Here is a 23544-nt window from a genome sequence, read left to right as displayed (position 1 = left end):
ACTCCCAGTAGCGGGGGGGGGGGTTATATAGGGAGTGGACTTCTTGTCTTAGGGTTGTCCTAGACATTATCAGTTTAGCGGATGTACACTCGTGTCACCCCCGTGTGCATGATCAACACATTTAGGGGGGCCGTGGCGTGCCCCTGCAGATAATTTTCCACCCACAGGGACGGTAGTATAATCCGGGTATGCTTTGTTCTCTGAATAAAGCAGAATAAGGATTCACGCCAACTGCAAAAATGGGACCATTTGGGTGCACTATGGTCTGACAGCGTCCATGATTTCAAGATGATAGCTTCCAGGTACAGGGGGCGGGAAATCATACACGCTGCCCATGCCCAGACACTCCCATAAGACTCCCCTAGTCATTGTTCATTGGTTGTTGCATAACCCCTCCTGTTTGAAGGAATGCCTGTGCTTGATTGGTCGACTGTGAAACCCTCAGGCTCTATTTGTTATATGAATAAAGTTTGCTCCGGAGGTTGAGGTCAGTTGGTCCAACGATGGAGCTGAGAAGGTGACTATGTCTGTTTACTTGGGGAAATGCGGGAGACACGGGTTGTTTAAAGATGCATTATACCAAAAGGCTGAAAGGACGCTTAAAAGCGCAAGAGTGTAGTGTTTTTTCCAGGACAGGACACAAGCATAAACGCTACATTTGGAGAGGAGTCAACAAGGCCTATGATGAAAAATACACCATTCCTACTGTGAAACATGGAGGTGGATCACTGATGTTTTGGGGATGTGTGAGCTACAAAGGCACAGGAAATTTGGTCAAAATTGATGGCGAGATGAATGCAGTAGGTTATTAAAAAATACTGGAGGAACATTTGCATCCATCAGCCAGGAAGCTGCGCATGGGACGCACTTGGACATTCCAACATGACAATGATCCAAAACACAAGGCCAAGTCGACCTGTCAGTAGCTACAGCAGAATAAAGTAAAGGTTCTGGAGTGGCGACCTTAGTCTCCTAACCTCAATATCATTGAGCCACTCTGGGGAGATCTCAAACATGCAGTTCATGCAAAACAGCCCAAGAATTTACAGGAACTGGAGGCTTTTTGCCAAGAGGAATGGGCAGCTTTACCATCTGAGAAGATAAAGAGCCTCATCCACAAAAGACTTGAAGCTGTCATTGATGTTAAAGGGGGCAATACATGGTATTAAGAACTGGGATATGTAAACTTTTGATCAGGGTCATTTGGGTAGTTTCTGTTGTAATTATGATTTAACCACTTGCCCACTGCTGGCTGTCATATGACATCCTTGACTTTGTGGGGGTATATCTGAATGATGCCTGCAGCTACAGGCATCATTCAGATATCTGCTTTTTCGGCCGGCGTTTCCCTACACCATAAGAATGATTATAGTGGCTGTTCTGCCCCTTGACCGTTCTTATGGGTGGCGGAACGGCCGTCCTCCGGTGCTTCTACCGACTCGCTGCTGCAATCGGTGAGTTGGTGAACGGATCCGCCGGCCCCAGATGAGTCTCTATGATCGTTCAGAGGCCGGGCACGATGTTATGATGTCACGCCCGGCCTCTGCATTCAAACAAATGGCGCCGCCTCAGCTGGGAAGCTGAGATTGTTTTTTTTTAGTTTCAGCTGTCCCAGCCTAGAGGTGAGATGTGGGGTCTTATTGACCCCATATCTCACTGTAAAGAGGACAGATCCTGCCATATTCCTATTACAAGGAATGTTTATATTCCTTGTAATGGGAATAAAAGTGATCAAAAAAGTTTTTTTTTTTAAAACTAAAAAATTTTAAGTAAAATGAACAATAAAATGAACGTGTCCCTGTCCCTGTGTGCTTGCACACAGAAGCGAACGCATACGTAAGTCCACATATGAAACTGGCAGCCCTGCTCTCTGTCTCATGTGTCCTCTCCCCCCTCCCCATATCAAAACGGTGTTCAAGCCACACGTGAGATCATGCCGCGAATGTTAGAGCAAGAGCAATAATTCTAGACCTCCTCTGTAACTCTAAACATGTGACCAGTAAAAAAATTTAAAGCGTCGCCTATGGGGATTTTTAAGTACCAAAGTTTGGCGCCATTCCACGATCGTGTGCAATTTTGAAGCATGCCATTAGGTATCTATTTACTCGCCGTAACTTAATCTTCCTAATTATGCAAAAAAATTGGGCTAACTTTACTGTTTTGTTTTTTAAAGCATGAAACTGTTTCTTTTCCAAAAAAAAAAAAAAAAAAAACGCCTTTGAAAAATTGCTGCACAAACACTGTGCAGGATAAAAAGTTGCAGTGATCGCCATTGTATTCTCCAGGGTCTCTGCTAAAAAAACATATATAATGTTTGGGGGTTCTATGTAATTTTCTAGCAAAAAAAGTAAACACAGTTGATTCATAATAAATGGCTTGAGCCAAACACTAACCATGAGTGAAAGAAAAGTTTTTGTGTTATCATTCATATTCTATGAAAAATGGCCAAGAAATCGTATCGGGTATGTAAACTTATGAGCACAACTGTAAATACCTGTGTGAGATACATGTTTGTTAGCCATGATTAAAGCATTGTTAACCCAAAAAAAACCCCAAAAAAACAGATCCTGTTCCCTTAAAGCATGTTATACAGCACAGTGCTTGTGCTGTCATTTGGCCCCCTGTATCACCTGTCTGATCCTTCCAGTTTCTACCCTCCCCTCTCTGCGCTGACTTCAATATATCTGGGCTGCTGACCTCTCACACTGGAGTCAGCACATGCCCCCGTCATCTGCAGCCCTGCTCTCTGTCTCCTGTGTCCTCTCCCACCTCCCCCAGCAAACAATTAAAGCCCCCATTCCCTTCTGTATTAGAACAAGAAGTTCCCCTGTTTTTGTGTTATATCATAAATATGCTTATCTGTACTGGTAACACAGCATCTTCCTGCGATCATGTGACTCCTCGGCTCTCTCTCTCTCTCCTCCCCGGCTGACGTCAGCTGCTTGAACTGTCAGCTAGGCAGAGGACAGGAGAGAGGAGGCAACTGATCACAGGAAGACGCCGTATTATCAGTACAGATAAGCATTTTTATGATATTACACAGACACAGGGGAACTTATTTTTATGTTACAGAGGGGATAGGAGCATTTTATAGAAGTGGCTTAACAACCACTTTAAGCACAAAACACATTAGCTGTGGGTATTGTATTCCCTGCCTTGTTTTGGAGATGTACATTATTGAAGGATTTACAATAAAGGAGATGTTTTAGATGTGTGGCCGACCAAATCCTCTTTTCCTGCTTTGATTGGACTGTACATTTAATTTGGCACTGAAGCATCAAAGCAGTAACTGATTTAATGCAAATCTCCAGGGAAACACAGTCAAAATACATATAAATTACCAGTGTTACCTGGTTTGTTATCTATGAGACAGCAAAGCCAGGCTGAAAACCGCTCTATGGACAGCACTGCAATTAAGCAATGCACTCAGGCCCATGACCAGAATTCATCCCTCTGCTCTACCAGTGCTACAAAAATCCCAGCCACCTCCAGCAAAAAACATTGCTTAGTGATGGTGACTTTTCTGTCACATGGAACAGAGTGTAGGCAAAGCTGTGTTCCATTACCAGCAATGTGCACAGTGCAGCAGTCTAGTCACAAGTCTCAGTAGGGAATTTTATTGATTACCGATACCTGGGGACAAAACAGTTATCAAACATTATCACAAATGATACTAGAGCCAGGAATGATTGTGGGGAGTGTGGAGGATTAAGAGTATTATATATAAGGCTAAATACAGTATGCCTGGGCAGGGTTAAGAAAATTACACGCACGTCTGCTGAAGGAGGGTGTTTATAAGAGTTGTAAAGATGGCCGTCAGGGTCAATGAAATTGTCATAAGATTTGAGATGAAATATTGTCTAGGCCTGAGCTCTCTCTCTTTCCTGTAAGTATATCTACAAGAAGCACTGTGCAACGTAATATGCCTCTAAATGGGTGCTGACCTTGTCTTCAGAGCATATTACACTAATGTAAGAATCTACTACTTAAATGTTGAACATAGCTTCTGAAATAAATTCTAGGCCCACCTTTTTCAGCCTTCTGATTGGTCATTGATTGTCTTTTCATTTGGTGGAAAAAAAAGGAAGGCATGGGTGGAAGGAGGTGGGACAAGGATCAGCCATGGAGGATGTTCTCATAAATTGCATGATAGCGTGCCCCAGTTTTGGGGATAACAGATGCTCTGGTAGTAAAAGTGAAATCACAAGTTCACTTGTAAAGACACTCATAAGAGTACCAGGCTTACTCATGTCATCTGCAGGTGGGGTTGCCAGGTCACCACAAGGGCACATACAACTGACTTTCCTATATATGAGCTAAACAATTTAGAGATCAACGTTTTCCAAATTTCAAACACATTCCTGAAACCTGCTAAGAAGAGGGACAACGGTGAAGTGATATCTCACAGCAATCAATGTGCTGGGCAAAAGAGACTACCTCAGCTTCTGAATATCATATGCTGGCACATAGAAAAAGCTGGGAAAATCTTGATGAAAATGAGACATCCAAACTCGGGAAAAGATGGCAGCCAGAAAGAGTTTCTGCATTTGAAGCTTCATTCACTGTCCCGTATAGTAGCTTTGGCACATTTGTATAGTTTGTTAAAAGCTATAAGATGGGGTTTACCTTTGAAAGAAACTAAAACAGAATCAGCCGTAGACTAGGTATTTCAGTTTATTAATGCCAGTTGAAATCACAACACATGAATAAAAGACACTTCTTTTATGAAAGGCACATTATTACATAAGTATTATTACATATTTTATATGATCAGTAGTAGAATTATCAACAATATTTTAGTTTTTGCACGTTTTCGCCAATAAAATTAACATAAAATACTCAAAAAGGGTCATTACAAAGAAAATACATTTTTTCACATGAAATTAACATTCTCAACTCAAAAAATTGAAAACCAATTTACCAATGTACTTCTCAACTTTAACCAAACCCATAACTATATCACTAAAACTAAATGTAATCTCAAAGCCTAATGCTCAACCAAATATTAAACAATAATCTACCTCTAAATTTAACCTCAACCACTAAAGTGAACCTTTAAGCCTAAAGTATAAGTAAAGGTAAAACTTTCTTTTTTTAGAGGAATTAGAACACCTGTCAGGTTTTTTATGCTATCTGTGCCCCCATTAGGGCAATGCACCCCCTATTGGTCATGTTTACCGTCATTACCGATGATGGAAGAAATTTCCTAATCTTGGGTTGTCCCCAGAACAGTAACAGAGGTGAAGTCTTCCAATGAGGACAATAGTTCTGGTATGCTGGGACTATCAGGGATTCCCTCACTTTGGAGAGATTTTCTCTCACCTCCTGTTTTGCAATTGGAAAAAGAAGTGAAAGGAAATCTCCCCAACAGCACACAGATGGGGAAATTTTTTTTAACATGAGTTTTAACCCTCTCTTACTATATTCAAAGTTTTCCTTTGCTTCTACTTTAACACTACCTTTAAACCCAATATTTAATAGTGACTCATCCCTAAATTTTACATCAATGCCTACAACTCTACTCCTAAATATAACCCTAAACCACATGATAGTAACCGATCCCTAAACATAACTTCAGCCAATAAATCTAACCCTTAACCACTTCAGCCCCAGAGGATTTGGCTGCTTAATGACCAGAGCACTTTTTACAATTTGGCACTGCACTGTTTTAACTGGTAATTGCACGGTCAAGCAATGCTGTACCCAAACAAAATTTGCTTCTTTTTTTCCCCACAAATAGAACTTTCTTTTGATGGTACTTGATTGCCTCTGCGATTTTTATTTTTTGAGACAAACGGAAAAAGACCGAAAATTTTGAAAAAAATGATGATATTTTCTACATTTTGTTATAAAAAAAAACTTAAAAAAACTCATCTTTAGTCATACATTTAGGCCAAAATATATTCAGCCACATGTCTTTGGTAAAAAAATATCAATAAGCGTATATTTATTGGTTTGCGCAAAAGTTATAGCGTCTACAAACTAGGGTATTTTCTGGAATTTATGCAGCTTTTAGCTTATGACTACCCATCTCATTTCTTGAGGTGCTAAAATGGCAGGGCAGTAAACCCCCCCCCCCAAATGACCCCATTTTGGAAAGTAGACACCCCAAGGAAATTGCTGAGAGGCATGTTGAGCCCATTGAATAAGTTTTTGTCACAAGTGATTGAAAAATGACAAAGAAAAAAAATTACACAAAGTTGTCACTAAATGATATATTGCTCACACACGCCATGGTTATATGTGGAATTACACCCAAAATACATTCTGCTGCTTCACCTGAGTATGGGGATACCTCATGTGTGAGACTTTTTGGGAGCCTAGCCATGTACAAGACCCCAAAAACCAAGCGCCGCCTTCAGGCTTTCCAAAATGGGGTCTTTTGAACTGTCCTGGCATTTTATGCACAACATTTAGAAGCTTATGTCTCACATCACCCACTCTCCTAACCACTTGAAGACAAAGCCTTGACACTTTTTGTTTGCATGAAAAAATATTTTTTTGTAATAAAATTACTTTGAACCCCCAAACATTATATATTTTTTTTTCAAGCAAAGGCCCTACAGATTAAAATGGTTGGTGTTGCAATTTTTTTTTTTCAGTATTTGCGCGAGCGATTTTTCAAACGCAATTTTTTGGGAAGAAAACACACTTTTTATTTTAATGCACTAAAACAGACTATACTGCCCAAATGTTTCCTGAAATAAAAAAGATGATCTTATGCCAAGTACATGGATACCAAACACGACATGCTTTAAAAATACATACATTTTTAAAAGCCTTTCCAGGTTACCATTTTAGATTTACAGAGGAGATCTACTGCTAAAATGACTGCCCTCGATCTGACCTTCATGGTGATACCTCACATGCATGGTGAAATTTCTGTTCACATATGACACCAGACTGACGCTTGTGTCCGCCTTTGCAAGTGAGCATGGGGAGACGGGTGCTTTTTTTTTCTATTTATTTTGCATTTTTATTATATTATTAAACTGTTCCTTTCATTTTTTATTTTTTTTAGCATCTTTATTGTTATCTCAGGGAATGTAAATATCCCCTATGATAGCAATAGGTAGTGACAGGTACTCTTTTTTGAAAAGATTGGGGTCTATTAGACCTTAGATCTCTCCTCTGCCCTCAAAGCATCCGACCACACCAAGATCGGTGTGATAAAATGCTTTGCCAATTTCCCAATGGCGCTGTTTATATCCGGAGAAACCTAAGTCATGAAATGCTCGCAGCTTCCGGTTTCTTAGGCCATAGAGATGATTGGAGCCGTTCTGGTCTCTGATCAACTCTATGGTCAGCTGGCGGAACCACCAGCTGCATTTTCGGGTTCCCTGTTGGGACAGGAAAGCCAGAGAAAACCATGGAAGACGGTGGGGGGGGGGGACGACTGCTTGTAAAAGCAGTTTAGAAGCTAATTAGCCGCTAGGATTGCTTTTACATGAAAGACGACTGCTGGCTGAAAAGAATGATACCAAGATGATACCTAAAACTTTAGGCATCATTCTGGTATAACCACTCAAAGTCCAGCAACATACCAGTATGTAGCTGGTCCTTGTTGGGCATACATTGTATTGTTCTTTTTTTTCATGCAGCCTGTGGGCTGAACAAAAAAAAGAGATTGATCGGTGGGTATGCCCATCATTAGAATACCGCCCTACAGCACTGGAGTCACTGATTTACGTATCGTGGGAGCAAACGCTGTTGCTGTCAAGATGGATAAATCAGTGTTGCAGCTGAATTGCGTACCTGTTAAGCAAATGATGGTTAACAATAAAACAAAGTAACATTACAGTATAACAGTAAGACTTACCATACCTGAAAAGCAAATACAATACAACATCGTAAAAATAAAACATTTTTTAACGCAACCTGTGCCTAAAAAATATATACCGAAGCATGGGGGAAATCCGCCCCTAATGTTAGGAGCAAATCGCTCCTCCAACCCTGCCCCCATGCTTCGGCATATATGCTCTTTTTTTTTTTTTTTTTTTTAACTGCGGTGATAAAATCACCTTCTACAGTGCTGGAGTCGCTGATTTACATATTGTGAGAGCAAACGCTGTTGCTGTCAAGATGAGTAAATCAGTGCTGCAGCTGAATGGCGTACCTGAAAACAAAAAAAAATGGTTAACAATTAAACACAGTAAACAGTAAAGTATAAAAGAATTACATACCTGAAAAGCAAACATGATGAAACATAGTAACAATAAAGCATTGCATTGTAGAATACAGTAAAAAAGAGCAGAACAAACAGAACAATAGAGAGAGAATAGAGAAAGAACAATAAAACGACAACTATTTTTGTTTTTTTTATTTTATATATTTTTTAACTTTTTCTTTTACACTTTTATTTGTAACTAACGATTGTAATGGTTCGGTTCCAGGTTCGGGTCTCCCAAAATGCCTTTGAAAGTGTGTCCTAGTCTGTGCAGCGCTGTACTGTACACCAATACTCCACTAGTCTGTGGTAGCATTCAAAACATTCACCAATGCAAAGACCATGATGGTCAGGACAGGAGGGACAATAATAATAGGGTGTCACGCCTATATCCGTGCTTTCTACTGACATATTTTCTTTGGGGGGCTCGTTGGGTAGAGGTACCAGGGAGGACATATGGAAAATGCCTCTCGTGCAGCTGGCTTACTGCATTTGGATTGGGAAGTTGGGCCACAGCACCGTCTGGAAACAGAAGGGCTGTGATGATCTCTTCCTGGAATTTAAGGAAGGATCCAGTCTGTCCTGAAGCTTTGTATAGCACATAAGCATTCAGCAGAGCCAATTGAAATAAGTATACAGACACTTTTTTGCACCAGCGTCTGGCCATACGGGCAACTAGGTACGGCGCCAACTGGTCGTTGAGGTCCACACCTCCCATATTAACGTTATATTCGTGGACACAGAGGGGTTTCTCCACAACACCAGTCGCCGTAGGAATTTGGATCGTCATGTCTGCGTGAAGGGAGGACAGAATGAAAACATTCTTATTATCCCTCCACTTCACAGCGAGCAAATTATTACACTTCAAGCAGGCTCTCTCCCCCAGCCTAAAACAGGAATCTACAAGCTGCTGGGGTAACCCCCGGCGATTAGATCGCACGGTGTCACATGCGCCTATTCATGATCAAACAAGTGACTAAAAAGTGGCACGCTCGTGTAATAATTGTCCACATACAAGTGATACCCTTTTCTGAATAAGGGTGACAGCAAGTCCCACACAATCTTACCAGTGCTCCCTATGTAATCTGGGAAGTTTTCCGGCTCTACGTGACTATCTCTTCCCTCATAAACCATAAAACTATATATATAGCCTGTGGCCCTGTCACAGAGCTTATACATCTTGACCCCATATATTGCACGCTTGCTGGGAAGATACTGTTTGAAAGACAAGCGGCCAGAAAACGTAATCAGGGACTCATCAATGCAGACAACTTGATCAGGAGTAAACAAGGCTGCAAACTCTTGGTTGAAGTAGTTTACGAGGGGCCGAATTTTGTAGAGCCGATCGTATCCAGGGTCACCCCGAGGACAACAGGGTTCATCGTCATTGAAGTGCATGAACTGCAAGATCTGCTGGTATCGTGCCCTGGCCATGGAGGCAGAGGACACGGGTATATGGTGAATTGGGTTAATGGACCAATATGACCGCAACTCACTCTTTTTAGTTATGCCCATGAGGAGGGATAGGCCCAGAAAGGTCTTAAATTCGGAAACTGTACTAGGTTTCCATTCTCTGCCAAGGGTCAAATGGGGATTAGCGGCAATGAATTGACCAGCATGCAATTTGCTTTGGTCTACAATAGATCTATAGAGATCTTCCATGAAAAGCAGCAAATAAAAATCAAGTGATGTAAAATCAACTTTTTCCACCTGAAATTCCGGGTTGGCCAGTGAATGGGGGAAATACGGGTGCTGCAAAAGTGGTGGGCTCCCAATTAGGATTGGCAAAGGCAGCAGGAAGGGCACTATGGGCTCAACGGGCCCGTGTTTGTCTTCTTCTTGGTGGCTGCGGGACATTAGTTGTGCTAGCCACCTCACCAGCTTGAACTTCACTTATGGGACTCGCCACAACACCACGTGATACTGCAATGCTGGTTTGACTATGAGCAGGGTGTACTAGGCCGCTGGTGCTTGCCAGTTCACCAGAAGCATGAGCGGCACTAGTACTGGCTCTCTGCTCCATACAAGAGCCCTGCGGTTCTTGCACCTTAACACTAGTAGAACGGGGTAGGGCACGCCTGACCTTGGCAGGGACCCAATTTCTGTCGTCAGAGCTGTCAGGGTGCCGCTGCTGTCTACAGGATCGTATTCTGAGCCTGAATCTGACAGATGAGTGACTTCCTCTTCACTATCTGTCATGCTCAGAAACGTGTAGGCCTCTTCAATAGTGTACCTTCAATTTGACATTTTGGTCTCTAAATTTACTGGTACACTAGTGAGACTCACAGGAAAAAGAGCTCCTGACTGTCAGCGACTGATTCAAACGCTACCAAAAAGTCTGCAGCGTTTGCAGTTAGTGTTAGCGTTCGCAGGGATCAGGCCTGACTCTGCGAACACTGCAGTTATTTGTGTTGTGTTTTTGTAAGTGACAGTGATTGATTGAAACTGCACTTGGCTGGGCTAAACGCAGGCGCTAGTAGGTATCTGGGCTGATCCCGCTAACACCGCATTTTTGGGAACCCTAAACTATTGGGGATGCTAATATAGTTCTGATCAGATCAAAGATATCGATCTGTTCAGACACTATACTACTAAGGGAGGTGTATGGTGCGTGCGTGTTAGCGCTAATGGCACTAATCAGACACTGCCTGGGGCGATGCAGACCCTGACTGTCGCTAAAACCTAACTGATATCACCCGCCGGGTGGTCAGGGAGTTAAACTTTTATTGGGTAATATACGGCGGGTGCCCTGATGCTATAAAAAAACAAACTAACTAACCAGCGTCACCTGTAACACTAATATGGTGATCACTGGTGACAGGGGGTGTAAGGGTTAACTAGGGGGCAATGAGGGGGTAAAACCTTTATTAGGTAATATATGGGGGTACCTGGCGCTAACCTAACCTAACACCTAAATCTAACATATAACAAAAACCCATTGTTACACTGTATAATTAAACTTAACCTCAACCACTGAATCGAACCCTGAAAAATGCACCTTGCAATGCTTTAATGGCACCCTCCCCTATAGACTTGGTATGTGGGCAGGCCCTTCAGAGTTCAGAGTACCTCTATTTCAGTGGAAAGGAAGTCTGTGGGAGTGAAAAATAAGGTAAGAATTTCACATAATTCATTATGTGCTAGATAAAATTATTATTAACTCCTGCAGTATGGTAAGCACTGCAAGGTGCATCTTTTTTAGTAGATTAGAGTTCTGCTTTAACCTTACTCCGAAAGCTATTAACATTGACCTCCCCTTACAGCTAAAGAATAATAACATTTTTGACAGGCAGACTGATTAGGCTACCAAACAATACTGCAAAATCTTAGTGCTTGAGTGCAATGCACCAAATCCTCTTTGACTAAAGGCTTCACAAAGTGCTAAAAATGACTAATCTAGTATTTCTAAGAAACTATACATAAATAACTTTCAGTGCAGTTTAAATAGGCAAGTTACTTATAATTCAGGTACGAGAAGTATTTTTGGACATTTTTCATAACAAACATGACCATGCTAACAGCTGAAAGATTACACAGAAATATGCTTAGAGAGAACACAAGAACCACACAAGACTTCTAAATTTTAGTCTGTCAAATTATATATGACAGGTATTGTTAAGACTTAAGATTTTAACAATACATTTTAAAGCTTCTTTTACTACAGAGTACATACTGCTACCATAACTACATTTTGTTCCTGATATTCAACAGAATTAACACAGATACAAAGTATGTTGGGTAGTGTTTTAAAGAAATTTTAGACATATTCAAATCTGTGAAAATGTACTTTGGAATAATACTTAACAGCTACATAAGAACAAATGCGAACAAAACAAATAAGTGCTTTCTAAAAAAAATTTTTTTTTGTAGCCGAGTAACCCCTTCTGAGATTAATATACTGCTATGTAGAATATTAGAACATGATTACACCTGGATGGCAGTCACCAAACATGTTGGCACTTGAGTAAGGGAGGGTAGGGGAGGGTGAACTAAAAATTAGTGGAACCTGTTGGGTCTGAACCCACAGGCACCCACAGCAGGTACAAGGTTAATGTAAGGGGCCACGAGAAGTACCACTTTGTTTCATTAAAATAAACCTTTCATTAAAAATATGTAATAGATCTGACAATTTTTATCTGTTTTTGTATAGAGAAAAAATAAATTCCAATTAGATGACTAATGACAGAACATAGGCCAATCACAACTAATGTTTTATATTATTTACAGAAACGGGATATGGCAGTATTGCTAGATACAAACATTGATCAACATTAATGTTTTTCTCTTCTCATCAATCTCATCGAAAGAACAGATATAGTTGCCTGGCAACCCATGTACAGAAAGAGTATGGAGACCGAAGAAAATATATTTTTTCTCATAGTCTAGAAAAAGGTGATATTGCTAAAAAAAACAACTACATGCAGTTCAATTTACACTTGTAGAAAAGTGCACTGGATTTTCAAATCCAAAGACAGCAAGAGTTGCAGTATTGCCTCCAATCATATAAAAACAGTGGTTGGTCTGTAAAATATTTAAACACCATAAATCACAAACTGAACAACCCTACAACAACCACACAGACTAGGAAAGCAAAAAAGGGTTGTCTGTTAACCTGTTCTGGGTTAGAGAGCTAAAAGATCTGAAGCAAGAAGCTCACCATGGCAGACAAATGCTTAGAACAGCATTTTCAGAAGTTTTTCTTGTGGCCAGTTTGCCTTAACCCTTTCACTGCCAGAGCTGTTTTTTGCACACGTTTAAAAAAAATAATTTTTGGCCTGAAGATTAGACAAAACCACCAAACATTATATATTTAGGCAGACAATCTAGAGAATAAAATAGTGGTAGTTCCAATTTTTTACATCACACATTATTACTGCACAGGTCTAGGGAATGCAAAATTTCAAATAAAATTTTAGGACAAACAAACTACCCACCTTTTTGGTAAAATATAAAAGACGAGGTTGCGCCGAGTAAATAGATACCAAACATGTCCAACTGCTGGTACTGGGGGTGTGTGCGAGCTGCCACCCAAATGCCCTCACCCGACAGGCAGCAGTCTGGTTGTCAGTTTCACACAATATCCCAGTGGCTGCAGCCACCGGATTGTGTGTTAACCCCCCCTACTGTCAGGTCCTTACAATGCACAGACCTGGCAGCAAAAGGGTTAAAGGATAAGTTCACCTGTGGGAGCAGGTTACACGTTACACCTGTTTTTATGGTGGAACATGTAACCTGTTCCCACTGCTGCAGCCACTCCCTGCTGCCCTCTCTCCCTGTGACAGCAGTACGGGGAGAAGTTCCCTGTACTAGCTTTCACTATTTAAATACAGCATGGCCATGCGGGGCTCCGCCCACACAGCCGCATCATTCATTCACAGAGTTCTGTGCATGAATGAACTACAACTCATGACATCCTTTGTGGTGGTCAGCTTGTGGTTCTCAATGAACTACCACAGCGCTGTTGAGCGCTCTAGGTAGTTCACTGAGTCTTCCTGTCAGTGTGAACATGCCAACTGTACAATGTACGGGGCAGACAGCTCACACTGACAGTCTGCAGGAGACGTGCATGGCATCAGCAATCTGCGGCCTGATTTTTCTCTGTAATAGGTGAATGAACAGTGAAATGAGAACTAGGAGACTCCACCTCTCTCCTCCTTTCAGTATGTTCCTTTTAAGCACAGGAGCACTGCAACACAAACAATTGACTTTTTGGGCTGTCCCTCTTCCAATCTCAGCTCTACTGTACAGGTACTGCAAGAGGCTGATACAAAATCAAATTTAGGTACTTACACAGCTTTTATTGAAAAAATACATATTAATGGTGTACTAATAATTGCAGAGCTGCATTAATTGTTTGTGAATTTTACAGCTGCCCGATTTTCAGCTTTAACCATAAAACAGTTGTAATTGCATGCATATTCCATATCTACAGTCTATGAACATTGTTTACAAGGGAAATCCATTTATTTTGTTGGCACTTCACAATAATGGACTATTTTTTTTTTTTGCTTTTAGGGATATTATTAGAAAATGTTGGCTTTTAAACTTTCTGAAAGTAGGAGGAAATTAAAGACACCCAAGTAAGCATATAAAGTTGCTGCAAATTTGAGAGGCAGCAATCATTAGGATGACAAGAAAATCTCATATGTTTCATGTACTTTAGCTAAATGAAACAGAGCAGCCACATGGAGTTTCCTTCCAGTGCATTCCTTAAAGTGATACTAAAGTCTCGTTGTTTTTTTTCTTTAAAAATAACATGTTATACTTACCTGCTCTGTGCAGTGGTTTTTGCACAGAGCAGCTCAGATCCTCCTCTTCTTGGGTCCCTCGTCAGCACTCCTGGCCCCTCCCTCCTGTTGAGTACCCCCACAACAAGCAGCTTGCTATGGGAGCACCCGAGCCGAGCCGCAGCTCTGTGTGTCCATTCATACAAAGCCATGGTTTGGCCCCACCCCCTCTCTCTCCTGATTGACAGTAGTGGGAGCTAATGGCGCCGCTGCTGTGTCTCAGCCAATCAAGAAGTAGAGTCCCAGATGGCCGAGTCTCTTCTGCAATATCGCATGATAGAGATGGTAAGTATTAGGGGGGCTGCTGCACATAAGGTTTTTTTATTTTAATGCATAAAAATAAAAAATCTTCTGCCATTACAACCCCTTTAAGACTTGACTATAACCTATGTGTTTATGTAATGTGTAACGTGGCAATAGTGAAAATGGCATTTTCTGCCATGAAGTGGCACTCTTTCATGGATTTTTGTATAGCAACAGAAACAAGTATTGTTTTATTTTTGAATATCATTAGACTTTCATGGAGTTAAGGCTTGAATACAGTGACAGTACAACAATTATTAATACATTTGTAAACTAGACATATAACAAATATATTGCTTAAGAGGCTTACTGAATATCAAAATCCAGCATGCTGTAAAATACATTATTAATATATAATAAAACACTTAAACAGTATTTTACTTACTATAAAACACAAAAAAATAACAAAATCTTTGTCTATAAAAACAAAACATTCAGTTCATGCCAAATACGTTTTCTACAGGCAAGATACTAGCTAAATATTTGAACAATGAGTTCTTTCTAGTACTTCCCGCAACGCAACTCCATGCCTCTTAATCCAGCAAGATAATAATAAAACCTAATCGCAACCAAACAGAAGACATTTTTTTGTTTGTATGCTCTAATCCATTATATCAGTCTATCCCTTACATCGGGAGCTTTTCTCTGTCCCATTCATTCTGGTAATAGGTATCTAAAGCTTAATACACACTATATTTTGTTTTTTCGTTCAACCCAGTGGGCTGAACGAAAAAAAAAAAAACTGAAGACCTTGTGAGAAGCTGCCGTACTAACTATGCAATGTTAGTACATCGATCTCCCCCGCTGAGCTATGATGTTGAGACAGGGAGACATACCTCCCTCCCCTATTGTTAGAACACACAAGCCAATGATCTCAGCCATTGGCTGGGAGCGCTAATCGGATGCCAATCAGACGATTTTCAGTCATGCACCTCAGACAGCCTCCTTCTGTCAAACCAGCTGATGTACATACGGGCTGAATGTCGGCTGGTTTCTGTTGAAATGGCCGATGCCGCCCGACATTTGGCCCCTGCGTATGACCGTTAAGTGTGAGCATAGCATTAAAGTTTAACTGCCTCCTGAAACAAAGAATTTTGTCATGTTTGTATTTAAAAAGCTAGGAGACACTGCATAAACCTAAACCCTTAACTGCTAAATACCAAGCTTTGGTTTAAAACGTACGTGAAGGCAAACTAAAAACAAACAAAAATCATACATCTCTGAAACACATGCACATTTCTTTGTTTTATTCTTTTTTACAATCTGCAATTACAGAAAAATAACTGCTGGTGTGCCAGAAATATAGTGTGTTCCTACCTTCCTCTTAGACATGGCAACACAGTATTTTTGGCTCTAAATTTTAAAGCATGTGAAGTTATTCCTGCCTACTTCATTTCTGGTGCATTATAAAGATTAGTACAAAGTCCTCTCCTCATCCCCATAATTTGTCCTTGTGCACAGACAGTGAGCACAGGAAGTTATTAGCTCACAAGGTTTCTGGCAAAATCAACAGCTATTTTTTGCACGTATTGAACAAATATGACAAAACACTTCCAATGACATATTTAGCAGCCCAAAAGGGAACAAAAAAAGAAGTTCAGTGTTAAGGGTTTAAATATAATGTGCTGAAAGAAAATTCAAATCACTATTTAAATAAAAATAATATCACTAAATGGAACAATGTGACTTCAAATAGAAGATGATCCAGGGGAAAATTCTAAATGAACATCCAGCGTGCCATACAATGAGCGGAGGACATCCATAACTTTTTCCTGAATGAAATCAACTTGATTGGATGGGCAGTAATCATCTAAACTGGATCTACAACACAAATAAAGAGAAATAATATTCAATTATTTAAAGAAAATGTTAAATAAAAAGAATGGAACGAGAATAAAACTGTCCAGTAAAATGGCAAGGTAATTAGGATTTCTGTCTTGTACTGGTGTTCCAAGTCGAAAATGATTAAACTACAATCTCATGAACAATATAAGCAGAATAAAGTAGAAGATAATCCAGTTTACAACAAAACTGAAGATGCTGTATTTCCTGCTACAGTTTAAAGCCAGATGAGATCCTTGTTTTTATTTCCTGCAATGTGGACAGACTGCATATACATCTATAAATATGTGGCTCTCTTGTGGTATGAAAACACCCCACACTCTGCTACAATCAGGGAGTGGGGAACCTTAGACCACTGGAAATCCAGGATACTGCTTTGTGTGAAAAAACCACAGTGTGGTTCTCCTATCTACTGTCAGCACAAGGTATTTTTATCTCTGCACCAAAAAAAGGAAAAGAACCCATAATTTATGACTGTATTTGCAGCAATAAAAAAAAAGGTGTTCTAATACCTCTCCAATATATCCAACACTAAGAAAAAAGAAATTCTGACGTACCTATAAATTCGTTATCTTGGAGTATAGTACATCACAAAGATTTGATACTCATAGACCCTGGGTTATAGTCTGGTACATTCAGTTGATTGGGCACTGGGAAAGCTTTGAAGGACATGCCCCTGGGTGTCATCCTTCAACCCTTCTCCACTTTGTGAGTCAGGTTTGTAACATGGTATGCAGAGTACCACATGATTAGAAGGGAGGGTGTTCTGTGTCTTGTACTGTACTCCAAGATATGGAATTTACAGGGAAGTCAAAATTCCTTTTATCCTATTTTTACAGTACAGGACAGCCTTAATATTCATAGACCCCAGGAAGGGTCCCAAGCAATGAATAAGAAGACTGGCTATCAACTAGGCCAACAGAACTGTACCTCATGTACACTGCTGCTGCTAAATGGACGTTTAGGAGCAGTTGGGCATTTTTTCAACTGCTCCTGAACTCTCCTCTATGTTATCTTATCAGTACATGTACACAGGGTCATTATAGTCCTTTCTAGGCAGTTGAGTTTAAAGGCTTTTTTGGAAGGCAAAAAAATGGTTTCAGACGCTGAGTTTAGAGGCATTTCAAGCACTAACCGCGGCAACTCGCGTTTAACTTCGTTTACTGGCGTTTTTCATGTTTGGCTATTTCGAAAAAAAAAAAATATTTTTTTTAAACGCTTTTAGATGCAAACGTGGCAAAACTCGGCATGTAAACACGACAAAACTGACTTTCTAAACGTGGGTTACTATCTGTCATGTTAAATTGTTCACGAGAGGTTGTAAAAACGTCCAGTATACATGAAGCCTAACGCAGCCAGCACCAAAGTATAGGATACACTATACAATTCATTAATATTTGATAAAGCTCATGAGTTACCTTATTCAATCCAGTGATTGTGGATTTTGAAATATGATGTCCTTTGCAAGGTCCTGAGGGTAGGATGAATAGGGAGTCCATCTTCTGGACAGAAGCTGTAGTTTTGAGGTAGACAAGGAAGTGAAGAGCAAATTCTGTTGGGTGCTTGGAAGTAGCACACAAAAAGGGTAGGACTGTGTCTTCATTGAGGAATAAGACTGAAATCACTTTAGTAAGAAAGAAAGGTTCTTGTGAACAATGAGAAATGGCTCTTTATAAGTCTCAGAGACATGTCTAACAGATGTGACAGCCACCAAAAATTCTACTTTGCAGGGGGAGAGAATCCATAGGGAGTTCCCTGGTGGGTTTAAAGGGCGATTTCTGCAGGGCAGAAAGAACCAAATTGAGGTCCCTAGGAAGCACACCGTGTTTGAACTGGGAAACGCCTTACGAGGGAAAGAGAAGCTAGAGGTTTCTGAAAAAGAATTGACTAAAACTGTTCCTTTCAGAATACCTAAGGCCAAGTTCTGGTCGATTCCTGATTTTAGGAAGGCTAGAATGTGAGGCACAAAGTAATTTCTAGAATTGCAGTGCTTGTATTGACATCAGGCAAGGAAGGTTTTCCAAGTATCATAATAGATATTTAGAGAATTGGCTTTTCTTGCTTTTAGCAAATAGAAGTGAGACTTAGAGAGCCCCCTGTCCCTCAAGACCTGGACTCCAACAGCCAGGTCGTTAATGACAGTAACTGAGAAGAAAGGAATTGAACTGGAGACCCTGAGAGAGCAGGTCTGGCCTGTTTGGAAGTAGCTAGGGATAATCTCCTAGCAACCTGAGTATGTCTGTGTACAAGGCTCTTCTGAGCCTGTTTGGAGTAATGAGAAGGCTTCTTTTCTTGCTCTATTTTGCACAGCAACGGAGGCACAATTTGCACTGGAGAAAAAGGCATAGATTAGCCTGAAATGAGTTCAAGGAATTCTCAAAGCATCTAATGCCAGTGCTATCCTTGTTCCAAGTCCCCAGTTTCTGATACATTAGGCTGAAAATGTTGGGGGTGAAGGGCCAATTCCTCTTTCTACAGGTGATAAGGACTAAGGTAATCCGCCTTCCAAATGTTCACACCTGACATGTGGACCACAGAGATTGTTGGACAGAGTTTCTCTGCCCATGAAATGATCTGGCTTGCTTCCATCAAGGCTGCATGACTGCGGGTACCCCCTTTGTGACTGATGTAGGCCACATCCAAGGCGTTGTCTGATTGCACCCTGATTGGGTGTCTCTGAAGATAGGGGATACAGTGGTGCAGAGGCATTTTGATAGCCCTGAGTTCCAAGATGTTGATGGGGAGCTTGGTTTGGACCATGTTCCTAGGAGTGTGAGTGATTGGAAGACTTTTCCCCAATCAGAGAGACTGGGATCTGTTGCCATCACCTTCCAGTGACATGGCAGAAACAACTTCCACACAGTCAAGGCTGGGTTGAAAATCCACCAAGCTAGGGTGTTCCTTGCTTTAGCTGGATAGGAGCATGGGCAGGTCGAGAACAGAAGCATGCTTGTTCCATACCAATAAGATGTGTTGAGGAGGTCTCAAATGAAATTGGGTGAATGGAGGCCACTATGAAGGTCCAGAACGTTTACGGAAAATCTCACAGAAAGGTGTCCCTTTGACCTCAAACCTGAGAATGAACAACTTTTTTTTCTGGAAGGATGGCTTTGCTTGGGCGATGTCTAGAATTAGGCCCATGTATTTGAGGGGAAGAGAAGGTTGGAGAGCAGATTTTTTTAAGTCGATCACCCAACCAAAAGCTTGACGCATCCTAATAGTTTTGTGTCCATTTGCAGATAACTGGAAGGGAAATTAGTCCTTCAATAACCTGTGATCTGGAAATCCTGTGTTCATAGAAGGGCAAGAAGAGGTAAAAGTACCTTTGTGATTACCCTGGAAACAGAGGGTAGTAGTGCAACAAACAGAAAGTGATTTTCTCCTAGTGCTAAGCACAGAAAGTCCTGATTGGGGAGAATACATGGGAATCTGCAGATAGACATCTTAAATGCCTATAGATGTCAAGTATTCCCCTTGTCTCAGAGGCAATAACTGACCCTGTGGATTCCATGTACAATGTCAGATTTTGGAATTTTAGTGATTTTAGATCCAGGATAGGATATATGCCCCTACTGGGTTTTGGTACTGTGAATAGATTTCAGTAGAATCCTATGAACCTGCCATATAAAGGCGCTGGAACAACTACTCCCTAAGACAAGAGAAGATTCAGAATGTTATACAAATCTGACTGACTCTCCTGTATCCCTTTGAAACCACCAATTGAACTCACAGGTCTGGGATATATATGATCCAAAGATAGGCAAACTGTGACAGACATCCCCCAGCAACTTGGAGTGAGGACGCCTCTAAACTGGGGGAAATTGTGGTTTAGCGCAGGGGCACTGAATTAAAATTAATGGAGGTCCAGTAAGTAAAGCGGGGGTTTGAGTCTCATATTTGTGTGGTAATTTTGATTATTCACATTATAGCCTCCTGCATGCATCACAGCCCCCCTCTCCCTTGAGGGCCTGATCTGGCCCTTATGGAATAATGCAGGGTTCTATGTGGGCACCTGTTAGTGTGAGGTCCAGGAAGTGACGGTGGCATGCATGTTTCCTTTTTTCTTTCAACTTCATTGAAACGCCAAAATTTCATTAAATACATTTTTATGTGCTGCAGCTCAGTTGTGGGTGACAGCAGCAGCGGGCAGGAGAGAACACTCAGGCATCTATTTGGTGAGGATGGTTTAGAGGTTGAAGGTTACTTTGAGGAAGTAGAAGCCCCTGAAGAAAGAAATTGTGGAATCTTCCACTGTGAAAGAAGAACCTTTCCTCCTGTGACATCATTCATGAATTTGTCAAGTGCCAGTTTCAGCTGACCAGATTTTGAGCCACAAGATTCTGCACATGTGAAACTAAATCAGAGCCATTCTGGAGATCTAAATCATAAATAAACAGAGGGAGCAGCGCTGTGAACCAAATAAAAGAAATAAAGTGATAAATAAATTCCACGAATGATAATTAATTCATAAAGTTCATGATCAAATGAGGTGAATAAATATAGTTCCAATCAGTGAAGATCTTCAAAGGGTGAGGTGGATAAGGAACCAAATATGGGGGTCCCTTTTTTTAAACAAAACTGGATAAACCTTCACCGCACCACTGTGATATGGATAAAATACACGCTTACCAACTGGCAAGCTTAGGAAAGCTTGTGACCTTAACCCGGTCGGGGCCTTTCTTGGAATGGAGACACCTTTAAATCGCTCCTTAGACCGTGGGTAGCCCACTATCCTCCACGAGTAAACAGCACCTGGAAGTTAGGGATGCTATACTCCTATCCAGGAGTTGTTCTCACACACAATGCCCCAAAAAGAAAGGAAGAGCAACATAGCGTAATCCTGGTTGGGTATTTATTAAAAGAAATTAAAAGTACACTTACAATGTATTGGATAAATAAACGCATAAAGAGCCGGCCGGCTAACACGAACACCCGTCCTGCAGACGGTAGATACGGCACGTCAGCACGCCCGACGTACGTTTCGTCACACTTCTGACGTCGTCTGGGGCACGAGCGACGCACTGACGTGTCGCACATATATAACAAACCAACAACACCAGACCTCGGTATGAAAACGAAGCCGGAAATCACCTTGCGCTCCACTGAGCAGGGGCAGATGGTGTGAAAGCGCCATTTTAACTTTGGGATACTATATTAATTCGTATACCGTTTCAGCAGGTGTTATAAAAGAAAGAAAAAGAAGAAAATACAGGGGGAGGAAAAACACAATATTCTCACACATATCACGTGTGAGAAAAAATGCCAAGTTAAAAATAGGTTAGTATAAAATAAATATTCTGGCCTTTTTAAGGGGCCCAACTCCCCAATGATAGGGGTCACCCCCTTAAATATAATTTGCCCAATAAGAGCACCTTAAATTGGTAAAGAACCATTAAAATGATAAAATTAATGTTTACATACTGAAAGCATACTACAAAGGAATAGTATCCTGATAATATGCTAGGGAAGAGGAAGGTGATCTCATCGACCTCATATACTGTGCCAATACATATTAGCCATGGGTCATAACATAACAATAAAAGTATATAATAACAATAAAATAAGAGAAAAATAATGAAATGATATAATAAAGTGGGTCTCAGAAACCTCCAATAGAATAAGGGAATTAAGGTCTGAGGCATAATGATGGAACACATACCTCATCCCTGAAAACCCAAATTAGCCCCTTTAGGGTATATACCTAACCGATTTTTTGATTGTGATCAAACGGAGACCGGAGGTGATGTACGCATGCGTCGTTTTTTGATGACGTTACCGCGCTGGACCACGCCGCGCGCATGCGCGAGCGCGGTCTCTATTAAACTATGGGGGATGTGATTGAGGTTGAGACGCACAGTTGCGGCCTCGCCCTTCATTGATGTCATCGCGCTGAACTACGCCGCGCGCATGCGCGAGCGTGGTTTTTTATCGTAATATACGTTAGGGGGGATGTCACTGATGTGGTGATGCAGAGTCACGGCCTCCCCCTCCATACACCCACTAAGAGGTCATAAGGGGTAGTAACAAGTGGAAGTGGGAGGTTCTGGATGCCGGGACTCTGCATCATGTCTCCTCCTGAAGCACATGACACCATTAGACCTATGGGAATGGAATCATTTGAAAGAGAGGCTTGGAAGGCACTCAGCATCATGTCTCCTCCTGAAGCACATGACACCATTAGACCTATGGGAATGGAATCATTTGAAAGAGAGACTTGGAAGGCACTCAGCATCATGTCTTCTCCTGAAGCACATGACACCATTAGACCTATGGGAATGGACTTTGCATCATGTCTCCTCCTGAAGCACATGACACCATTAGACCTATGGGAATGGAATCATTTGAAAGAGAGGTTTGGAAGGCATTCAGCATCATGTCTCCTCCTGAAGCACATGACACCATTAGACCTATGGGAATGGAATCATTTGAAAGAGAGGTTTGGAAGGCATTCAGCATCATGTCTCCTCCTGAAGCACATGACACCATTAGACCTATGGGAATGGAATCATGTGAAAGAGAGGCTTGGAAGGCACTCAGCACCACGTCTTCTCTTGAAACACATGACACCATTAGACCTATGGGAATGGAATCATTTGAAAGAGAGGCTTGGAGGGCACTCAGCATCATGTCTCCTCCTGAAGCACATGACACCATTAGACCTATGGGAATGGAATCATTTGAAAGAGAGACTTGGAAGGCACTCAGCATCATGTCTTCTCCTGAAGCACATGACACCATTAGACCTATGGGAATGGACTTTGCATCATGTCTCCTCCTGAAGCACATGACACCATTAGACCTATGGGAATGGAATCATTTGAAAGAGAGGTTTGGAAGGCATTCAGCATCATGTCTCCTCCTGAAGCACATGACACCATTAGACCTATGGGAATGGAATCATGTGAAAGAGAGGCTTGGAAGGCACTCAGCACCACGTCTTCTCTT

The 23544-nt window shown here is 41.2% G+C and overlaps 1 protein-coding gene across 2 annotated transcripts in view; it reads right to left on the bottom strand.

Annotated features, from left to right (window-relative positions):
- Positions 1-6950: 6950 nt before the first annotated feature.
- Positions 6951-23544, bottom strand: part of LG05H5orf22 (linkage group 05 C5orf22 homolog) — a 208363-nt gene continuing 191769 nt past the window's right edge. The window contains exon 9 of one of the 2 annotated variants that reach the window (XM_073630894.1): positions 6951-16578. In XM_073630894.1, the coding sequence (XP_073486995.1) occupies positions 16446-16578 (133 nt within the window). In that variant the 3' untranslated portion in view covers positions 6951-16445. The remainder of the gene's footprint in view (positions 16579-23544) is intronic. The other variant, XM_073630895.1, reaches the window with a different exon arrangement.

Source organism: Aquarana catesbeiana, linkage group LG05 (assembly GCF_042186555.1).
Source record: "Aquarana catesbeiana isolate 2022-GZ linkage group LG05, ASM4218655v1, whole genome shotgun sequence".
NCBI lineage: Eukaryota > Metazoa > Chordata > Amphibia > Anura > Ranidae > Aquarana > Aquarana catesbeiana.
Note: the sequence above shows the minus strand (reverse complement) of the source record. Positions and strands in the feature narration are given on the sequence as shown.